General features: G+C 37.7%; 1 protein-coding gene and 1 long non-coding RNA gene across 2 annotated transcripts in view; one reads left to right on the forward strand and one right to left on the reverse strand.

The window, feature by feature from the left end:
- The first annotated feature begins 240 nt into the window (after positions 1-240).
- Positions 241-19,663, forward strand: part of naaladl1 (N-acetylated alpha-linked acidic dipeptidase like 1) — a 49,781-nt gene continuing 30,358 nt past the window's right edge. The window contains exons 1-7 of the mRNA XM_061906121.1: positions 241-511; positions 11,086-11,258; positions 11,477-11,598; positions 16,186-16,305; positions 17,341-17,533; positions 17,694-17,787; positions 17,890-17,994. Of these exons, the coding sequence (XP_061762105.1) occupies positions 309-511; positions 11,086-11,258; positions 11,477-11,598; positions 16,186-16,305; positions 17,341-17,533; positions 17,694-17,787; positions 17,890-17,994 (1,010 nt within the window). The 5' untranslated portion in view covers positions 241-308. The remainder of the gene's footprint in view (positions 512-11,085; positions 11,259-11,476; positions 11,599-16,185; positions 16,306-17,340; positions 17,534-17,693; positions 17,788-17,889; positions 17,995-19,663) is intronic.
- On the reverse strand, positions 2,288-4,383 carry LOC133555681 (uncharacterized). The gene is made up of 5 exons (XR_009807369.1): positions 4,227-4,383; positions 3,092-3,166; positions 2,829-2,893; positions 2,589-2,683; positions 2,288-2,493 (listed from the first exon to the last, which is right to left on the reverse strand). It is a non-coding gene; the product is annotated as an uncharacterized LOC133555681 (long non-coding RNA).

Here is a 19,663-nt window from a genome sequence, read left to right on the forward strand (position 1 = left end):
CTAACTTCACTGGTCTTGTAGATTTAATCTGCCCATGTGGCAGGACAGGACAGTTTAAAAACAACAACAGAAGCACATTGATAGTGGTGGCAAACATCACAAATAAAACCCCCTCTATCTTAACACACACCATAAACCCCCCCTCACTCCCAACACACACACACACACACACACACATACACACGACAGGATAAAGTCCATCTCATCTTCAAACATCACAGTAACCACCAGTGTCATCACTTTACCGCTCTTGGGAGACGTGAAGGTTCTCCCAGTCCACATTGGTTTCGAGAGAAATTAGCTGTAACATGATCAAGAAAGTGTTGGCCAGACTGTTGTGTGGCGCCGCCCTGCTGACCGCCGGCATCCTGATCGGACACTACGGCATCGAGAAGAGCAGCGGCTCCACGTCTGCGTCCTGGGTGAAGGACGTGGGCCGAGATGTAGATGAGAAGATGCTGGAGGAGTTCTTGTCCCAAGTAGACAACATCCACATCCAGGAGAACCTCAGGTGAGTTCAACTTATTTGTCATTGCCCAAAAGTAAAAACCGATACGGATATCAGAGCTTTGTGTGTTGGTCTATCCATCCATCCATTTTCTACCACTTATTCCCTTTTGGGGTCACGGGGGGCGCTGGCGACTATCTCAGCTACAATCGGGCGGAAGCCGGGGTACACCCTGGACAAGTCGCCACCTCATCGCAGGGCCAACACAGATAGACAGACAACATTCACACTCACATTCACACACTAGGGCCAATTTAGTGTTGCCAATCAACCTATCCCCAGGTGCATGTCTTTGGAGGTGCTAGGAAGCCGGAGTACCCGGAGGGAACCCACGCATTCACGGGGAGTACATGCAAACTCCACACAGAAAGATCCCGAGCCTGGGATTGAACCCAGGACTGCAGGACCTCCGTATTGTGAGGCAGACGCACTAACCCCTCTGCCACCATGAAGCCCTGTGTGTTGGTCGAAAATGAAATTATTGTAATACAATATCATCGCGGATCATCGCACATCCTGGTGTTATTTAGTAGTGTTGTGTTAGAAAAGGTCATATGGAGTAAATTGAGTCAAAAGGAAACAATGGCAGGTATGAACATCACCGACCTTATGACAGACTTTCTTGAAAAATTGAAGTGGAGTTTTTGGTGACACTTATAAAGCAACAAGCAATAAAACAAAGGTATTAGCATGTCGCTATAAGCAATCACACGCTGTTCTTTGTCCTTTTGCACACTGCCATTTTTCGCACAATGAAAGCAAAATTGTGTTTGCTGTAGGGTTGTCACTTGTCTCCACACCAATGTATTGGTACCAGTACCAAAATGTATTTTGATACTTTTCAGTACTTTTATAAATAAAGGGGCCCACAAAAATGGCATTTGCGGCTTTATTTTTAACAAAAAAATCTTAGGATACATTAAACATATGTTTATTATTGCGATTTAGTCCTTAGATAAAATAGTGAACATACTAGACAACTTGTCTTTTAGTACTAAGTAAACAAGCAAAGGCCCCTATTTAGTCTGCTGACGTGTGCAGTAACATATTGTGTCATTTACCTATTATTTTGACAACATCCCAGTGGGCACAGAAACGTTTAATTAACGTTGAAACAACGTTACTTTCCCGTGTTGAAACAACGTTGGATTTGGGTTGAAAATGAAAGTTGGATCAACGTTTAAATACAGACGTTGAATCAACGTCAATGTTTCAACGTTGATTCAACTTTCAGTTTCTATCTAACAGAGACGTTTAATCAACGTTGAAACAACGTTATTTTCCCGTGTTGAAATAACGTTGGATTTGGGTTGAAAATGAAAGTTGGATCAACGTTTAAATACAGACGTTGAATCAACGTCAATGTTTCAACGTTGATTCAACTTTCAGTTTCTACCTAACAGAGATGTTTAATCAACGTTGAAACAACGTTATTTTCCCGTGTTGAAATAACGTTGGATTTGGGTTGAAAATGAAAGTTGGATCAACGTTTAAATACCGACGTTGAATCAACGTCAATGTTTCAACGTTGATTCAACTTTCAGTTTCTACCTAACAGAGACGTTTAATCAACGTTGAAACAACGTTACTTTCCCGTGTTGAAATAACGTTGGATTTGGGTGCAAAATGAAAGTAGGATCAATGTTTAAATACAGACGTAGAATCTACGTCAATGTTTCAACGTTGATTCAACTTTCAGTTTCAACCTAAGATCAACCAACCAATTATCAACGTAATATCAACCAATATATAAATATAATTAAAGACAACAAAACATAGTGCATATATAGCTCCAGGCTGAATCCTGTTAATTTTAATTTTGCATTAAGTACAAAGAAAATGGAGAATGTCAATCGATATAATTATTTATTTAGCCTGTGATGCCCATTCTATTCCTCCCTTCCGTCCAGGGGCATATTTCAGTTTATTTTTTATGGCATCATGGACCATCGTTTCGGTCCCCTTCTGGGTATCCAAGACACTAGCTGTAAACAGGCAAAAAGAATACAAATTAATTAAGGGTGCATGTGATTTACCCCAATCAAGTTAATGTAATTATTAAACACACACACAAACTCACCTGCGACTAAATAGAGCAGCTTCTCTCGGCAAAGCTATTTTTTTCCCCCTCTCCCCTTCATGTTCAGATTGGACATTAATTCATTTGTCATGAGCCTGAAATTGAACACGCAAGTCATACATGCAGGCCAAAAAGTACGGAATTTTGCATTATTATAATTCCCGATCTAGCACTCATAGATTAGAATTTGGGTCTTACATCGCCTATTTTTAATATATATAAAGAGAAAGAGGAAAATACCTGTCCATGATGGTGCTTAAACAGCTCTTTAAGTCATATCCACCAATCTTTGAGAGCCTGGCTGTCTGCAAATATACAAGAGAATGTGTTTAGCATACACTGGGGGAAGGGGCTGGCAAATACATACATACATTCAAGTATAGGGCCTGTTTTATTTACACGTGTTTTATCCACACGATTTCATAACCTGAAATTTCTATCTAAATACAATCATATTTCCGATGTAAAAACAGCTACACAATTATAATGTTATAATTACTTACCAGCAAATCTTTCTTGCTTGGTTGAGTTTTTATCAACTCGTCAAGGTCGAATAGTTCCTCCACTGTCTCCAATTTCTGCACACGGAAGGACAGTTTTATCAAAAAATTATCCTTTTTGGTATCATATGTATCATAGCAAGTGTACTGTGTCGTTCCATATGCATAAACTAAAATCATTGGTACATTGCCTTGCATTAACATTCTCCTTTTCAATTACCGGTGGTGGTACATGTACATAGACTTAGGGGCGGACCAGATGAAACGTGGGGGAGGGTATGTTTTTTTTGGGGGGGAAAAAAAGAGATTGTTTAGCAAAAACTGAAAAATAAATAGTTTCTTCTCCTGAAGTGTATATATATATATATATATATATATAAAAAAAAAAGTTTGCTCCGGTAAGCTCTGCAAAAAAAAAAAGTTGGTTGCCTTCTTGTGCCAAGAGAAAAAACCTTGTACCCCCCAAAAATGTCTGCGCTCCGTGCAGTCTTTTATTGTCAATCATAAAACATCTTTCAACAAAATCTGTCTGGATATTTTATTGTCATATAGTTTAGTATACATGTTGGCCAACAGGTCAACAGTGAAACCATTTGGAATTTTCAATACTTGACAAAAGCTCTTGTAATAGCAGTACTGGCCTTATCAGTAAAATTTAAAAAAATAAGTAAAGATTATAGCATTTAATATTACATGGATCCTTTTATGGGCGACCCGTGGACTTGCCTTTTGAGACAAAGCCTTGCTAACAAGTCAAACGAATTAAAAAGTACCTGTACTTAAAATAAACTGGCAACATTTTAAATAAACATTAAAATGAGCCAGAAAAACCTAACTGCCATCCAGACGGGTGTTTTGAACATCAAAATCAAGAGGAAGTAAATTAATACAGTGACTGGCGCGGCTGTAAAAGACAATGGGTACAGACCCAAAAAAATGGTTTGTTTTGAGTTAGCCTGGAAAAACAATTGTTTGCTTTTGGGCAGGTGGGGAAAAAATTGTTGTCTGCTTGGGGAGAAAAAAAAAGTTTGCTCAGGTCCAGTTTATACAGTCAAAATAAACGTTTTCCTGCAACCCTCTTGTGAAAGGGCCAAAATTATATCGATATAAATAACCAGTATTATTTCAAGGTACAAACCTGAATCTTTATGGACGTCGATGGTTTTCTTTGCAGTGAAATAGTTCGATTTCCAATTCAAATCTTCGCTCTTAGTCATGCTTGCTGGACTGGAAAGGAAGTACTTCAGCACGCATGCGCACAAGCTTGGCTTTTAGTTCACGTTGCCATCAAGCAGCGGTTTCGTTGAAAACTGTCGCAAATGGCCAATGCGCGCAGAATGTTTAGAGTTGAATTGTACACGTTGAAACGACGTTGAAAAGACGATGTCCCCCAATGATGAAAACAAACCAGATTTGCAACATATGATGTGGTGGGGTCAATTGGTTGTGATTTGGGCGGGATATGGTTGAGTGACGTCGCGACGTAATTTCAACCTCACCTCGACGTTGAACTAAGGACGGGTGCCCACTGGGACTATGAGGGACAAACTGTAAAAAAATAGTTTTAATCCACTTGTTCATTTACTGTTAATATCTGCTTATTGTCCATTTCAACATGTTCTATCTAAACTTCTGTTAAAATGCAATAATCCAGGGGTCTCAAACACGCGGCCCGTGGGCCAATTGCGGCCCGCGAGACGTTATTTTGCGGCCCGGGCCTTGATGTGAAAATGTTCTGTTGGTGGAATGGCGCTTTGAAGTGTCATATTTGAATATCTTTGATTTTTCTGGGAGACTCCCATCTTTTAGTGCCCCTCCAGGGGTAAGCTTTCTCCTGAGTTTCACCCGAACTACAATATTAAGGGGGCACCCTGTAGGCCCTGCCTCTGTTGACCTCTACAACCTATCCAAACAGTGTGCCAACCCAGCCACAAGTTGTATTCAGCTGCTGAAGACGCAGTTAGCGACTGCAAGACATACTTGGTCAACAGCCACACAGGTCACACTGAGGGTGGCTGTGTAAACAACTTCAACACTGTTATAGATATGCGCCACACTGTGAACCCACACCAAACAAGAATGACAAACACATTTTGGGAGAACATCCGCACCGTAACACAACATGAACACAACAGAAAAAAATACCCAGAATCCCATGCAGCATTAACTCTTCCTGGCTAAATTATACACCCCCCAGCCCCCCCCCCCCACCCCCCACCCCACCCCACCCCCTATTGTAGCCCAGAAGAGTTACGGCTGCATTGGATTCTGGGTATTTGTTCTGTTTTGTTTATGTTGTGTTACAGTGCAGATGTTCTCCCAAAATGTGTTTGTCATTCTTGTTTAGTGTTGGTTCACAGTACGGCGCATATTTGTAACAGTGATAAAGTTGTTTATACGGTCACCCTCAATGTGAACTGTATAGCTGTTGATCAAATATGTCTTGCAGTCTCTTCCGTGGAACTGAAGAAGATTTGCTCAAAATGTGACTGGGTTTGCACAGTTTGAGAGGTGGAAAAGCGAACTGGACGGCAGGATATAGAGAAAGTAAAAGACGGTATCATCACGTCACGCCCTTGAAATAGATAACCGGGTAATAACTGGGCGAATTATTGCCCCGGGAAATTGACGGGATGGGCACTGATTTCCGGATGTTTCCCGGAAAGGTCGCGAGTGTTGGCAAGTATGTTGCTAGGGCGGGAAAGCCATTCAAAGAAGGTGATTTCATTCAAAAGTGCATCTTAGATTTTTTTTAAGAAATCTTTTCTTGCGGCTCAGCCTCAGGCAGTTTCTGCATCCAGTGGCCCCCAGGTAAATTGAGTTTGAGACCCCTGTAATAATCACTTATTCTCCTAATGTTTGATTCTTTACATTAGTTTTGGATGACACCACAAATTTAGGTATCGAGTTGATACCAAGTAGCTACATGATCATATATTGGTCATATTTAAGGTCCTCGTGTCCAGGGATGTATTTCCTGAGTTTATAAACATAATATACATATTTTTTAAAAGATTAATGATTTTGTGATGATAAAAACAATCCATGTAATCATAGTAGTATCGACTAGATACGCTATTGTACTTGGTATCATAACAGTGGATGTCAGGTGTAGATCCGCCCATGGCATTTGTTTACATTGTGACGCCGGTGAGCTATTGTATCCTCCTAAGTTGTGTAGTGAAGCATGTTTAACTATTCCTTGTCCTCCATTGATAATTTTACTTGTAAGAAAATTAATTTATTTGTCGCCATGGAGGCCAGGATTAGTGATTTAGAAGTAGCTAACACTGCAGACTGTGGATGGATGTTAGCTGCAAGCTAGCTAGCCGTGTCTTAAAGGCCTACTGAAACCCACTACTACCGACCACGCAGTCTGATAGTTTATATATCAATGATGAAATATTAACATTGCAACACATGCCAATACGACCGGTTTAGTTTACTAAATTGCAATTTAAAATTTTCCGCGAATTTTCCTGTTGAAAACGTTGCGGAATGCTGGCGCTTATGTTGACGCGTGCTTGTGACGTTATTGGTTGGAGCGGACATTTTATCACAGCACCACTCACGGCTAAAAGTCGTCCGATTTGATCGCATAATTACACAGTATTTTGGACATCTGTGTTGCTGAATCTTTTGCAATTTGTTCAATTAATAATGGAGACTATAAAAAAGAATGCTGTTGGTGGAAAGTGATGGATTGCAGCTGCCTTTAGCAACCAAAACACAGCTAAAACAGTTATCGTTTGTCGTGAAGCTTTAATATGGAACAGAGCGGTCAAGCGAACATGTTTCCCGACCACATGTCAACCGGCAGGTTTCGGTGAGAAAATTGTGGTAATAAGTCGGCTCTTACTAGAGACATCAGCGGAGCTTGCGTCCTCCTGCAGCAGCTGTCAAAAAGGCAGCTGCGACTTTCTTGGCTCCTCCATGGCTTCCATCAGAGACACTGGCAGTCAACACACCTTTTGGATTAATTTTGAATAAGTTATCTAATTTCTATTCAAATATGATTGTTTTGCGCATTGTGTAGACAAGTATAAATGAAACTTGGCTTGGATTGAACTTAGGTTGACCTACCCACTTAAATGAGGAATTTGCGGATGGCCCAGAAGAATGCAGGGAGTTGCTAATCTTTTTTATTGCTATGTATTTGCATGTGTTTAGTTATCAGCACAGGGGTTAGGTATACCACACAGCTGTAAATCCCCCTCCCTGAGCGCAGCTGTGTGTGCGTGCTTGTACTGAAAGGGCTTCCCTAAATGAATAAAAAGGCGAGGAGGCTGGAGAAAGTTTCAGAGTAAATTAGGAGCCTGTAACTGACAACTTGCTCCAATTTCTCTCCTCGTACGTGAAAAGCAATCAGTGGTTTGTCTTCTATTCTCTGTTTTTGTGTTTTTATAATGTCTCATGGTATTTGACCCTGACAACACCCCTCCGACTTTCAGGTATGACTTTATAATCTCACTAAAACACCAGTAACCCAGTAAGCAGATAAGGGATTTTCCAGAATTATCCTAGTAAATGTGTCTAATAACATCTGAATCGCTCTCACTGCCCTGGCCTTTTTTTTTTATTTTTCTAGTGCTTCACTCTAACTTTCTTCATCCACGAATCTTTCATCCTCGCTCAAATTAATGGGGAAGTCGTCGCTTTCTCGGTCCTTGCTGCTGGTGGCCATGATTATAAACAATGTGAGGATGGGAGGAGCTCTACAACTAGTGACGTCACTCGCACATCGTCTGCTACTTCCGGTACAGGCAAGGCTTTTTTTATTAGCGACCAAAAGTTGCGTACTGCCCGATTGTAGCTGAGATAGGCGCCAGCGCCCCCCGCGACCCCGAAAGGGAATAAGCGGTAGAAAATGGATGGATGGATGGATCGTCGATTTTCTCTACTAAATCCTTTCAGCAAAAATATGGCAATATCACGAAATGATCAAATATGACACATAGAATGGACCTGCTATCCCCGTTTATATAAGAAAATCTAATTTCAGTAGGCCTTGAAAGCCTTTCTTCCTGAGAGCGTTTCCGTGTTATAACTTCACCTTTAGCGTTAGTTCTTAGACCAAAATGCATCCGTTCTCCTTCTTCTGTCTACACGCTGTGTTTTTTTGTAAGTACTTCGTGTGTGCATTGCCAAACATTTTCCTCTACTCATAAAACCAGCGATGCCACGACGTGACGACGACGCGCCATCATGCCTGTAAAAAAATATATATGGCAAATCGATACTTTTCAAACAGAGTATAGTACTGTTTTTGATTAATCAGTACCGCGATACTATACTAGTACCGGTAAACAGTAAAACTCTAGTTTGTTGTATTTCATAAAAATAAATCTCTCGTAAATGGCTTTGTTTTGGAGTTTTCGTTGTGTTTTCCCGTATTGGTAAATTCTTAAGCGTATTCTGCAATTGTATTTTATTTTATTTTACTTTACTTTCCAATTATCCTTGTTCTTCCGCTTATCCGAAGTCGTGTTGCGAGGGCAGCAGCCTAACCAGAGAAGCCCAGACTTCCCTCTCCCCAGCTACTTTGTCCAGCTCTTGCAGGGACGATCCCAAGACTATGTCTCCCAGTTCATTTTATTTTGTTTCAGACTGCGGTTGTCCCGATACAACTATTTAATTTCCGATATTTTACCAATATTGGACCCAAAAACACTAACCCATTTATTAACTGGAATGGACTTATGCTGTGCTTATTGAAGTGGAGTGGTAATTAATTATTTGGCGATATATAGTTGTCGCAGTAATTCATCAAGTTAAGCTCATGGCAGTAAATTGAATGATGCTGACACATTTGTTACTGGATACTTTCTATTCTATTTCTATTATTTCTGCCTTGGAGATTGTGTATGTGTAATCAATATTCAACTACAATTACAGTATGTGCTACTTGTTTATATTTTTATTTTAGACAGCAAAATTGTATAATCATTATTACGAATGTCTAGCTTGTCTGCTATTGCGTGCTTAGCTGTTGTGAAGCTGAAAGCTCCTAGTAGTCTTTATCCTACCATGTTTACATTCTGTACGTTTGTAAATGACTTTAGTAAAAAATAGAATAAATTCTGTGTTTTTTGGAGGACATTTACATGTTAAATGGCTGTCCAGCTTTGCGCAAGTAAACACGTTGCTTGTATCGGACATTTTCCATGCAAGCCCATATCATCCCATCAATATTGGATCGTCACACCCTTAGTAAAAATTTGTACCCAATTGTATTGCATCAATGCATTAAATATTCCTGCACTGAATTTGTTTATTTTTTTGTTTTTTTACATAGAATTTTAATAAATTAAATCTTTAAACACACACATTTTGCTTAAGAATTAAATGAAATGATGCTGACAATTCCATAAAATGTTCACTTCCCGATTTCAATTAATTTACCGAAAATCGGTCTGGAGTTTTGAAACAACACATATTTTATAAGATGTCGTGATTTAATTTAATTTCCCGGAAGTAGGTCTTTTAATTTTAAAGTTTTAATTCAATAAATATTTCTGCACTGATTTTTTTTTTTACATTGAATTTTTTTACACCAAATTTTAAATCACCGTATTTTACTAAATTACATTTCTAAACACATACATTTTGATTAAGAGTTCAATCAAATTATGCAGAGAATTTCAGAAAATGTTCATTTAATTTCATTTCACAATTACAATTAATTTACTGGAAGTGGGTATAAATACATATTTGTGTATTAAACAAATGTTTTACCCTGTATTTTAACACACTATTTTGACAAACTGAATTTCAAAAACAAATGTTGCTTATTTAATAAAATTATGAAGACCACTTTATAAAATGCCATAATTCAATTTAATTTACCGGAAGTAGGTCTTGAGTTTTAATGCATAAAATATTTATGTACAAAAAAATGTTAACACTGAATTTTAAAACACAGTTTTTTAACAAACAGAATTTTTAAACACACGTTTTGCTTAAGAATTCAATCAAATGATGCTGACAATTTCATAAAATGTTCACTTCATAATTTCATTAAATTTACAGAAAGTGGGTCTTGAGTTTTAAAAGAACACATATTTCTGCAATGAATTAAAAACACTGAATTTTAACAAATGGAAGTGTTAAACACACACATTGTGCTTAAGAATTCAATCAAATCATGCTGACAATTTTACAAAAATTTCCATTTCATTTCATAATTTAATTAAATTTACCGAAAGCGAGTCTTGAGTTTTGATGCAATAAATATTTCTGTGTTAAAAATGTTTTACACTGTATTTTAATACACTATTTTGACGAACTCAATTTCAAACACAAATGTTGCTTAAGAATTTTATCAAATTATTCTGGCAATTTTATAAAAAGTCATCATTTATTTTAATTTACCGGAAGAAGGTCTTGAGTGCATTAAATATTTCTGCAATGAATGTCTTTTACATTGAATTTTTTTACACTGAATTTTTCAACACAAATTTTGCTTAAGAATTTAACAAAATTATGCAGACCATTTTGTAAAATGTCCTAATTTTATTTAATGGAAGTATGTTTTGAGTTTTAATGCTTGTACTAAATTTTTTGACACTAAATTTTAAAACACTGTTTTTCAGCAAAATACATTTTTGAAAACACATTTTGCTGCAGAATTTAATAAACTTATGCTGACAATTTGATTAAATGTCAAGTCATTTAATTTACTGGAAGTAAGTCTTGAGTTTTGCTGCATTAAATATGTTTGCATGGATTTATTTTTTACAGTGATTTTTTTAACATGTTATTTTTTCCACACCGTATTCTAACAAACTGAATTTTTTAAAAGCACATATTTTTGCTAAAAAATTCAATCAAATTATGCTAACAATTTCATGAAATAAAAATGTGTGATCAAAAATTCAGTTTGTTTAAATCCAGTGTTTTAAAATTCAGAGTGTAAGAAATCATTGCAGAAATATTCCTTGTTTCAAAACTAAAGAACCACTTTTGGTCAATGAAATAAAACATGTCATCCTGCGTAGGGCGCTGACCAAAGTGCCACACATGGCGACCACAGCGGGAGACGAGCAAACAGTCCAGTTAATGCTGAAAAGATGGCAGGACCCTGACAGTGGTCTGGACCATACCTGGAGGGAGGAGTACATGGTCTATCTGTCCTTCCCTGATCCTGACAAACCAAACCAGGTCACTGTGGGTAAGTCCACCCACTCTCAACCTCAACACGGTGCAGTACTGTACATAGTGTATGTACAATACATACTGTATGCATTTTACATACCGTATGTAAGTATGTAGTGTACTGTATGTAGTGTACATACTGCATGTATGTAGAATACATATAGTATGTATTCTACATACTAAAGTGTACATACTGCATGCATTGTACATATTGTATGTACTTGTTTATTCCAGTGAACGCCTCCAACAACACCTTGCACACGGCCAGAGAGAAGGAGAAGGCTTACACTGCGGACCAAAACCATCCTGATGTAGTTCAACCTTACGCTGCTTACTCTCCTGCTGGGCATTCCCGGGTAAAAAAAATATATTTTTAAATAAATAAATACTAATGCTGTCCGGCATCCTCCCCCACCAGTCTGCGTGGAACTTCTAGCAGAGTCTCCTGTCAGAGAGAGTTTCAATTCCCACCTCCGGAAGAACTTTGAACATGTCACGAGGGAGGTGCTGGACATTGAGTCCGAGTGCACCATGTTCCGCACCTCTATTGTCAAGGCGGCTGATTGGAGCTGTGGCCGCAAGGTAGTTGGTGCCTGTCGTGGCGGTAATCCTAGAACCCATTGGTGGACACTGGCGGTGAGGGATGCCGTCAAGCTGAAGAAAGAGTCTTATCGGGTTCTTTTGGCTCATAGGACTCCGGAGGCAGCAAACAGGTACAGACAGGCCAAGCGGTGTGCGGCTTTAGCGGTCGCGGAGGCAAAAACTCGGACATGTTAGGAGTTCGGGGAAGCCGTGGAAAACGACTTCTGGACGGCTTCGAAGTGATTCTGGTCCACCATCCGCCGCCTCAGGAAGGGGAAGCAGTGCACTGTCAACACCGTGTATGGTGAGGATGGTGTTCTGCTGACTTTGACTGCGGATGTTGTGGATCGTTGGAGGGAATACTTCGAAGACCTTCTCAATCCCATCAACACGTCTTCCCATGAGGAAGCAGTGCCTGGGAAATCTGTGGTGGGCTCTCCTATTTCTGGGGCTGAGGTTTACTGAGGTAGTTAAAAAGCTCCTCGGTGGCAAGGCCCCGGGGGTGGATGAGATCCGCCCGGAGTTCCTTAAGGCTCTGGATGCTGTGGGGATGTTTTGGTTGACAAGACTCTGCAGCATTGCGTGGACATCGGGGGCGGTACCTCTGGATTGGCAGACCGGGGTGGTGGTTCCTCTCTTTAAGAAGGGGAACTGGAGGGTGTGTTCCAACTATCGTGGGATCACACTCCTCAGCCTTCCCGGTAACGTCTATTCAGGTGTACTGGAGAGGAGGCTACGCCGGATAGTCAAACCTCGGATTCCGGAAGAACAGTGTGGTTTTCGTCCTGGTCGTGGAAATGTGGACCAGCACTATAGTCTCGGCAGGGTCCTTGAGGGTGCATGGGAGTTTGCCCAACCAGTCTACATGTGCTTTGTGGACTTGGAAAGGCATTCGACCGTGTCCCTCGGGAAGTCAAGTGGGGAGTGCTCAGAGAGTATGGGGTATCGGACTGTCTGATTGTGGCGGTCAACTCCCTGTACGATCAGTGTCTGCATTGTCGGCAGTAAGTCGGACCCGTTTCCAGTGAGGGTTGGACACCGCCAAAGCTGCCCTTTGTCACCGATTCTGTTCATAACTTTTATGGACAGAATTTCTAGGCACGGTCAAGGCGTTGAGGGTATCTGGTTTGGTGGGTGCAGGATTAGGTCTCTGCTTTTTGCAGATGATGTGGTCCTGACGGCTTCATCTGGCCAGGATCTTCAGCTCTCACTGGATCAGTTTACAGCCGAGTGTGAAGTGACTGGGATGAGAATCAGCACCTCAGAGTCCAAGTCCATGGTTCCCGCCCAGAAAAGGGTGGAGTGCCATCTCCGGGAGATGGGGAGGAGACCCTGTCCCAAGTGGAGAAGTTTAAGTACCTCGGAGTCTTGTTCACGTGTGAGGGTAGAGTGGATCGCGAGATCGACAGGCAGATCGGTGCCTGGCAGATCGATTCAGTAATACGGACGCTTTATCGATCCGTTGTGGTGAAGAAGGAGCTGAGCCGGAAGGCAAAGCTCTCAATTTATCGGTCGATCTATGGCCCCATCCTCACCTATGGTCATGAGCTTTTGGTTATGACCAAAAGGACAAGATCACGGGTACAAGCGGCCGAAATGAGTTTCTTCCGCCGGGTGGCGTATCTCTCTCTTAGGGTGAGAAGCTCTGCCATCCGGGAGGAGCTCATAGTAAATCCGCTACACCTCCACATTGAGATGAGCCAGATGAGGTAGTTCGGGCATCTGGTCAGGATGCCACCCGAACGCCTCCCTAGTGAGGTGTTTAGGTCCGACAGGTAGGATGCCACGGGGAAGACCCAGGCCACGTTGGGAAAACTATGTTTCGCCTCAAGATTCCCCAGGAAGAGCTGGACAAAGTGGCTGGGGAGAGGAAAGTCTGGGCTTCCCTGCTTAGGCTGCTGCACCTGCGACATGACCTCGGATAAGCGGAAGAAGATGGATGGATGGATGGATGGATGGATGGATGGATGGAAATACTAATGCTGTCAATTGAATACATTTTTAAAACAGATTACTCACACTTTTGAATTTGGATTGATCGTGATTAAGCACAGTTTATTATTGTGTTTGTGGTCTTTAAAAAGACCACAAACACAATTTGATTGTCAGAATGTCGAACATCTTTTTTAATGTTTTATTTGAATGCACATTGTTTATGTGTTTAAAATTGCATCTTTATGCATCAAACTTAATCTATGTATAAAACTGGTAAAGGAGCATGTCGAGTCAACAAGTGATTAAATTGTATACATAAATGATTAATGCAAGAATTTATTGTGATCAATCACATAAGTTAACTCATTTTTTTTCAAATTTACATATGTATTTATATTTTGTTTATTTATTTTTATCTATACAGTTAACAATGGTAAAGGAACGTGTAGCATCAACAAGTTATTAATCGGCATACATGAATGATTAATGCAATAATTTATTGTGACTAATCACATGAGTTAACTCGTAATTTTTTAATTTTTTTTATTTACATGTGTATTTATTTTCTATTTATTTGTTTTTATTTATACAGTTAAAAACGGTAAAGGAGCATGTAGTACTCATTGGAGTTTCATGTAAAATGAGTGTATCAAGTGTTTTAAGAGCAAAGGAAGAGTTTATAAGTGTGTTTGAAATATGTATATAGACGTGAAATGCATACAAATATTCATACAAATCTTGAAATATATAGTGCTCCTACTTGGCGGACTATCACCTACCATGCAGGGTTCGGGACGGAACATTTTTTGAAAATGGTGTCGACCTTCAGGTTTGAACGTGACTTGGATAAATGTTTAGCTCATATTAAAAAAGTTTTACAAGAACAATATAACTTGATCACCTAACTTTGGAACTAATCACGTGTGAAAGCTATGACTGGACTCGAGTAGATCAACCATTAACACATTTCGCTAAGAGCACTTGGAAAGCACAAACTAGCTGATCCGCATCAGCCCCAAAATGGAATCCCTTGTTCCATATCCCATTTTGGATGTTTCCTGAAAGTTTCATCAAAATGTCTCCCAAAATCTTTGAGCTGTCAATAGCAGAATGAAAGAGTGAAGCCTCTTGTCGGTCATCCACTGCTTTGTCTCTGTGGATGGAGGCGGGGCCCCTAGAATACACACGCACACACAGGTGTTAAAGTTTCTGATGTAAACGCAAGGTAAGATAGTAGAAATGATCCAGATCAGCCCCAAAATGTAATCACCATTCCGGACATTTCAAGAAAGTTAGATGAAAATCGACTCATAACCTTTGTGGCTATCTATAGTGAAACAGACTCTTGTCTGTTTCACTATAATTGTCTCTGTGTTAGGAAAAACGTTGTGACATAATAATTAATGACGTTATTAATAACTACGTTATGTGCGATACAATTACAACCGCATTACCAATACGTTTGATGTAGCGTGGTACTACTACTACCACTACTACTTCGGGGGAATAAGGAACATTCAATAAAGTGACACTCATCAACAGAAATAATGCTACAATACCCCGTTTGTGGACAAGGAGAGACACGGCCATTGACGCAAGTTTTATCGCCTCATTAGCGATCATTAAAAAAAAATTCTGCAAGTTCTCCCGTCAACAAACGCCTTTCAGTTCGCAGACTACCAATGCTGTCATCTCGCTTCACTAGGCAACAGGCGCCGCCTTTTAAAGACACACACTCACGCACTCTTCTCTCATGAAACCTCTTTTAACTGCAGAATGGAACATTTTTGTAATACTCTAACAAATGTATTGCTTTCCCTGTGAATTAATTACATCTAGAACAATTGTGTTTGTAATTTAAATATTTATTTGGTAAAATAATTACTTTATTAATTTAAATAAATATTCCTTACACTGGCTAGCAAACACACACAGAAGTTGAGGCTCGTAAATGGAAAGTAACATAGTAGAAATTATCCAGATCACCCTCAAATTATCAGCAATAGTTTCTTGTCCCATTTTAAACATTTTCTGAAAGTTTAATGAAAATTCATCCATAACTTATTGAGTTATTTTGCTAACTTGATAATTAGCTAGCTAGCTCACTAACTAACTGACAGACAGACCAAAAATCTAATCCCTTTATCTAATTTTTTTAAGCTTTTTTGTTGCAGCTGGTGCCTGCAACTCGTTGTGGTTTGTACAGATAAATAAATAAATGTCAGGTTCTCAATCATATTTCAATTTGCAAAAAAATACAAAAAAAATAATTGAGAAGCACTGGTTGTAATTTTCCTATTTATTTATCACCCATCGCCTAATAATAACATAATTCTTTAACGGTGCTCTTTCCATTTGTGTTTCTTTTTAATTGGCCACGTTACTGAGGATTATTTTTTTTGTTTGTGTGTTTTTTTTTTTTTCAGGGAAAACTGGTGTACGCCAACTATGGGAGAGTAGGCGACTACAAGCTTCTGAGCCAAAATGTGGACCTCAAAGGCACCATCGCAATCACAAGATATGGCGGTGTGGGAAGAGCAGACAAGGTGAGTTTTCCACAATATATCAATAGGCTGTGTTTTGCTTTATTTGTATTGATTGCATTCTTAAATTGTTTAATTGCATTTTATTTTTATTTATTTTACTTTATTATTTTATTTATATTAATGTTATTGTTATCTTCAACTGATTTTATTTAATTTTGAATCATTTTATTTTATTTTAATAAATGTTGTTTTATTTTAATTTAATTAATGCTATTTTACTTTAATTGGTTTGATTTCAATTACTTTTTTATTTTATTTCAATGGATTTTATTTTATTTCAATTAATTTTATTTGTTTTAATTAATTTACTATTATTTTACTACATTTTATTTTATTTTAATATATTTTACTTTATTTCAATTAATTTGATTGTAATTTAATTATTGTTATTTATCTTCAACTGATTTTATTCGAAATATTTTTATTTTATTTTAATTCATTTTATTATATTGTAATTAATGTTATTTTATTGTAATAAATTCTATTTTATTTTAATATTTGTTTATTTGATTTAAACGTATTTTATTTTATGTGTTTTAATGAATTTATTTTTTTTAATAGATTTTATTTTAATTTATTTTACTTTATCTCAATCAATTTGATTGTAATTTAATTATTATTTTATCTTTAACTGATTTTGTTTTATTTTAAGTATACTTTTACTTTTTCTCCCAATAATTTGTTATTGATTTTAATCATTATTATTACATCTCTAACTGATTTTATTTAATTTCAAATGATTTCATTAAATTTATTTAAAAAAAATTATTGTAATTAATTGTATTTAATTTTAATTCATTGTATTAGTTTTAATAATTTTACTTTTATTTTAATATATATATATATATATATATATATATATATATATATATATATATATATATATATATATATATATATATATATATATATATATATATATATATATATAAATTATTAAATTAATGTTATTTTATTACTCCTATCAGGAAAGAATGTAATTGACACCATGTATTTTTCAAGTAATGTAATTTAATTGCTGAATGTGTCATGCAGGCCATCAACGCGGCTCCTCATGGTGTCATTGGCGTGTTGGTCTACACTGACCCCGGTGACATCAACGATGGTTTCATGTCGGACATCAATGAGACGTACCCACATTCCTGGTACATGCCGCCTTCTGGCGCCGAGAGAGGCGCGTTTAATTCTCAGTACGGCGACATGCTCACCCCCTATTTTGCTGCCAAAGGTAAACAAAGAAAACCTGACCCAAAATGGCGGTTTGTCCTTTATAGCTTTTATTGTTTCCCTTACGGCCATTATTGTACTTTGGGACAGCAGCGTGACTTTTACGACATTAAGGTTAATCATTGCGGCGGATGTTTATGTGCTTGCTCACTATTTTGCAGAGGACACATACAGACTTTCGGTGGAGAACATCACGGGGATCCCGCCCATTCCTATTCAGCCAATTGGCTTTGAGGATGCCTACGCGCTAATCTGGTGAGTGAGTGGTGGATGAAGGGTGCAAAGATAAAAACGTCAACAGGTTTTATTTAATTGGATAGATATGTGTTTTATTTGTATTTCTATTTGCTATTTCAGTGAGCTGGATGGAGGACCAGCGCCACAAGACTGGCAGGGAAGTTTCAACTGCACCTACAATTTGGGGGGTCCTGGCTTTAGACCCACGTCTGCCTTTGCCAACAGGTATTCCAGATCAACACAAACTGCACTTTTATTTATTTTTTTAAATGTTGCCCATCATCCACAATCCTTATGTGAGACAAGAACAAACAACTTTCCCTTTTAGATGCATTCTAAATAGTAATAAACTGCTAGCAAGAGGCAGGCCCTCTAAATAACTTTATATACATAATGTAACCATGTAGTATCAGCCACATTCATAATAACATGTAATATTTAAAGTATTTGGTCATTTTATATACATAATGTAGCCATGTAGTATCAGCCACATTCACAATAACATGTAATATTACAGTATTTTGTCATATTGTATAAATAATGTAACCATGTAGTATCAGCCACATTCATAATAACATGTAATGTTTACAGTATTTTTTCATTTTATATATATATATATATATATATATATATATATATATATATATATATGTATATATATATATATATACATATATATATATATATATATATATATATATATATATATATATATATATATATATATATATATATATATATATAATGTAACCATGTAGTAACAGCCTCGTTCATAACAACATGTAATATTTACAGTATTTTGTCATTGTATATACATAATGTAACCATGTAGTATCAGCCACATTCATAATAACCAGAGATGTCAGATTATATAAGGTTGCTGATAATATTGTCCGATAAATGGTTTAAAGTGTAATATCGTAAATGATCAGTATTAGTTTCGAAATTATCGGTATTGGATTCAAAAAGTAAAATATATGACTTTTTAAAACGCCGCTGTGTACACCAGCGTAGGGAAAAGTCCAAAGCACCAATAAGCCTTAAACGCACTACCTTTGCGAGCCGTCCCAGTCGGATAATACCTACAGCTTTTCACACATACAAGTGAATGCAATTCATACTTAGTCAACAGCAATACAGGTCACACTGAGGGTGGCCGTATAAACAACTTTAACACTGTTACAAATATGCGCCACACTGTGAACCCACACCAAACAAGAATGACAAACACATTTCGGCAGAACATCTGCACCGTAACACAACATAAACACAACAGAACAAATACCCAGAATCCCTTGCAGCAGTAACTCTTACGGTACGCTACAATGTACATAATGTAATCATGTAGTATCAGCCACATTCATAATAACATGTAATGTTTACAGTATTTTGTCATATTGTATACATAATGTAGCCATGTAGTATCAGCCACATTCATAATAACATGTAATATTTACAATAATTTGGTCATTTTATATACATAATGCAACCATGTAGTATCAGCCTCATTTATAACAACATGTACCATTTACAGTATTTTGTCATTTGTATATACACAATGTAACCATGTATTATCAGCCACATTCACATTAACATGTTTTATTTACAGTATTTTGACATTTTATATTTATAATTTAACCATTTAGTATCACTCACATTCATAACAACATGTAATATTTACAGTATTTTGTAATTGTATATTTTTAATGTAACAAGTAGTATCAATCACATTCATAATAACAGTATTTTGTCATTGTTTTTCATGGTTGGCGCCTTGCATGGCAGCTCCCTCCATCAGTGTGTGAATGTGTGTGTGAATGGGTAAATGTGGAAGTAGTGTCAAAGCGCTTTGAGTACCTTGAAGGTAGAAAAGCGCTATACAAGTACAACCCAT

This window comes from Nerophis ophidion, linkage group LG07, assembly GCF_033978795.1.
Source record: "Nerophis ophidion isolate RoL-2023_Sa linkage group LG07, RoL_Noph_v1.0, whole genome shotgun sequence".
In the NCBI taxonomy this organism is placed as follows: Eukaryota; Metazoa; Chordata; class Actinopteri; order Syngnathiformes; family Syngnathidae; genus Nerophis; species Nerophis ophidion.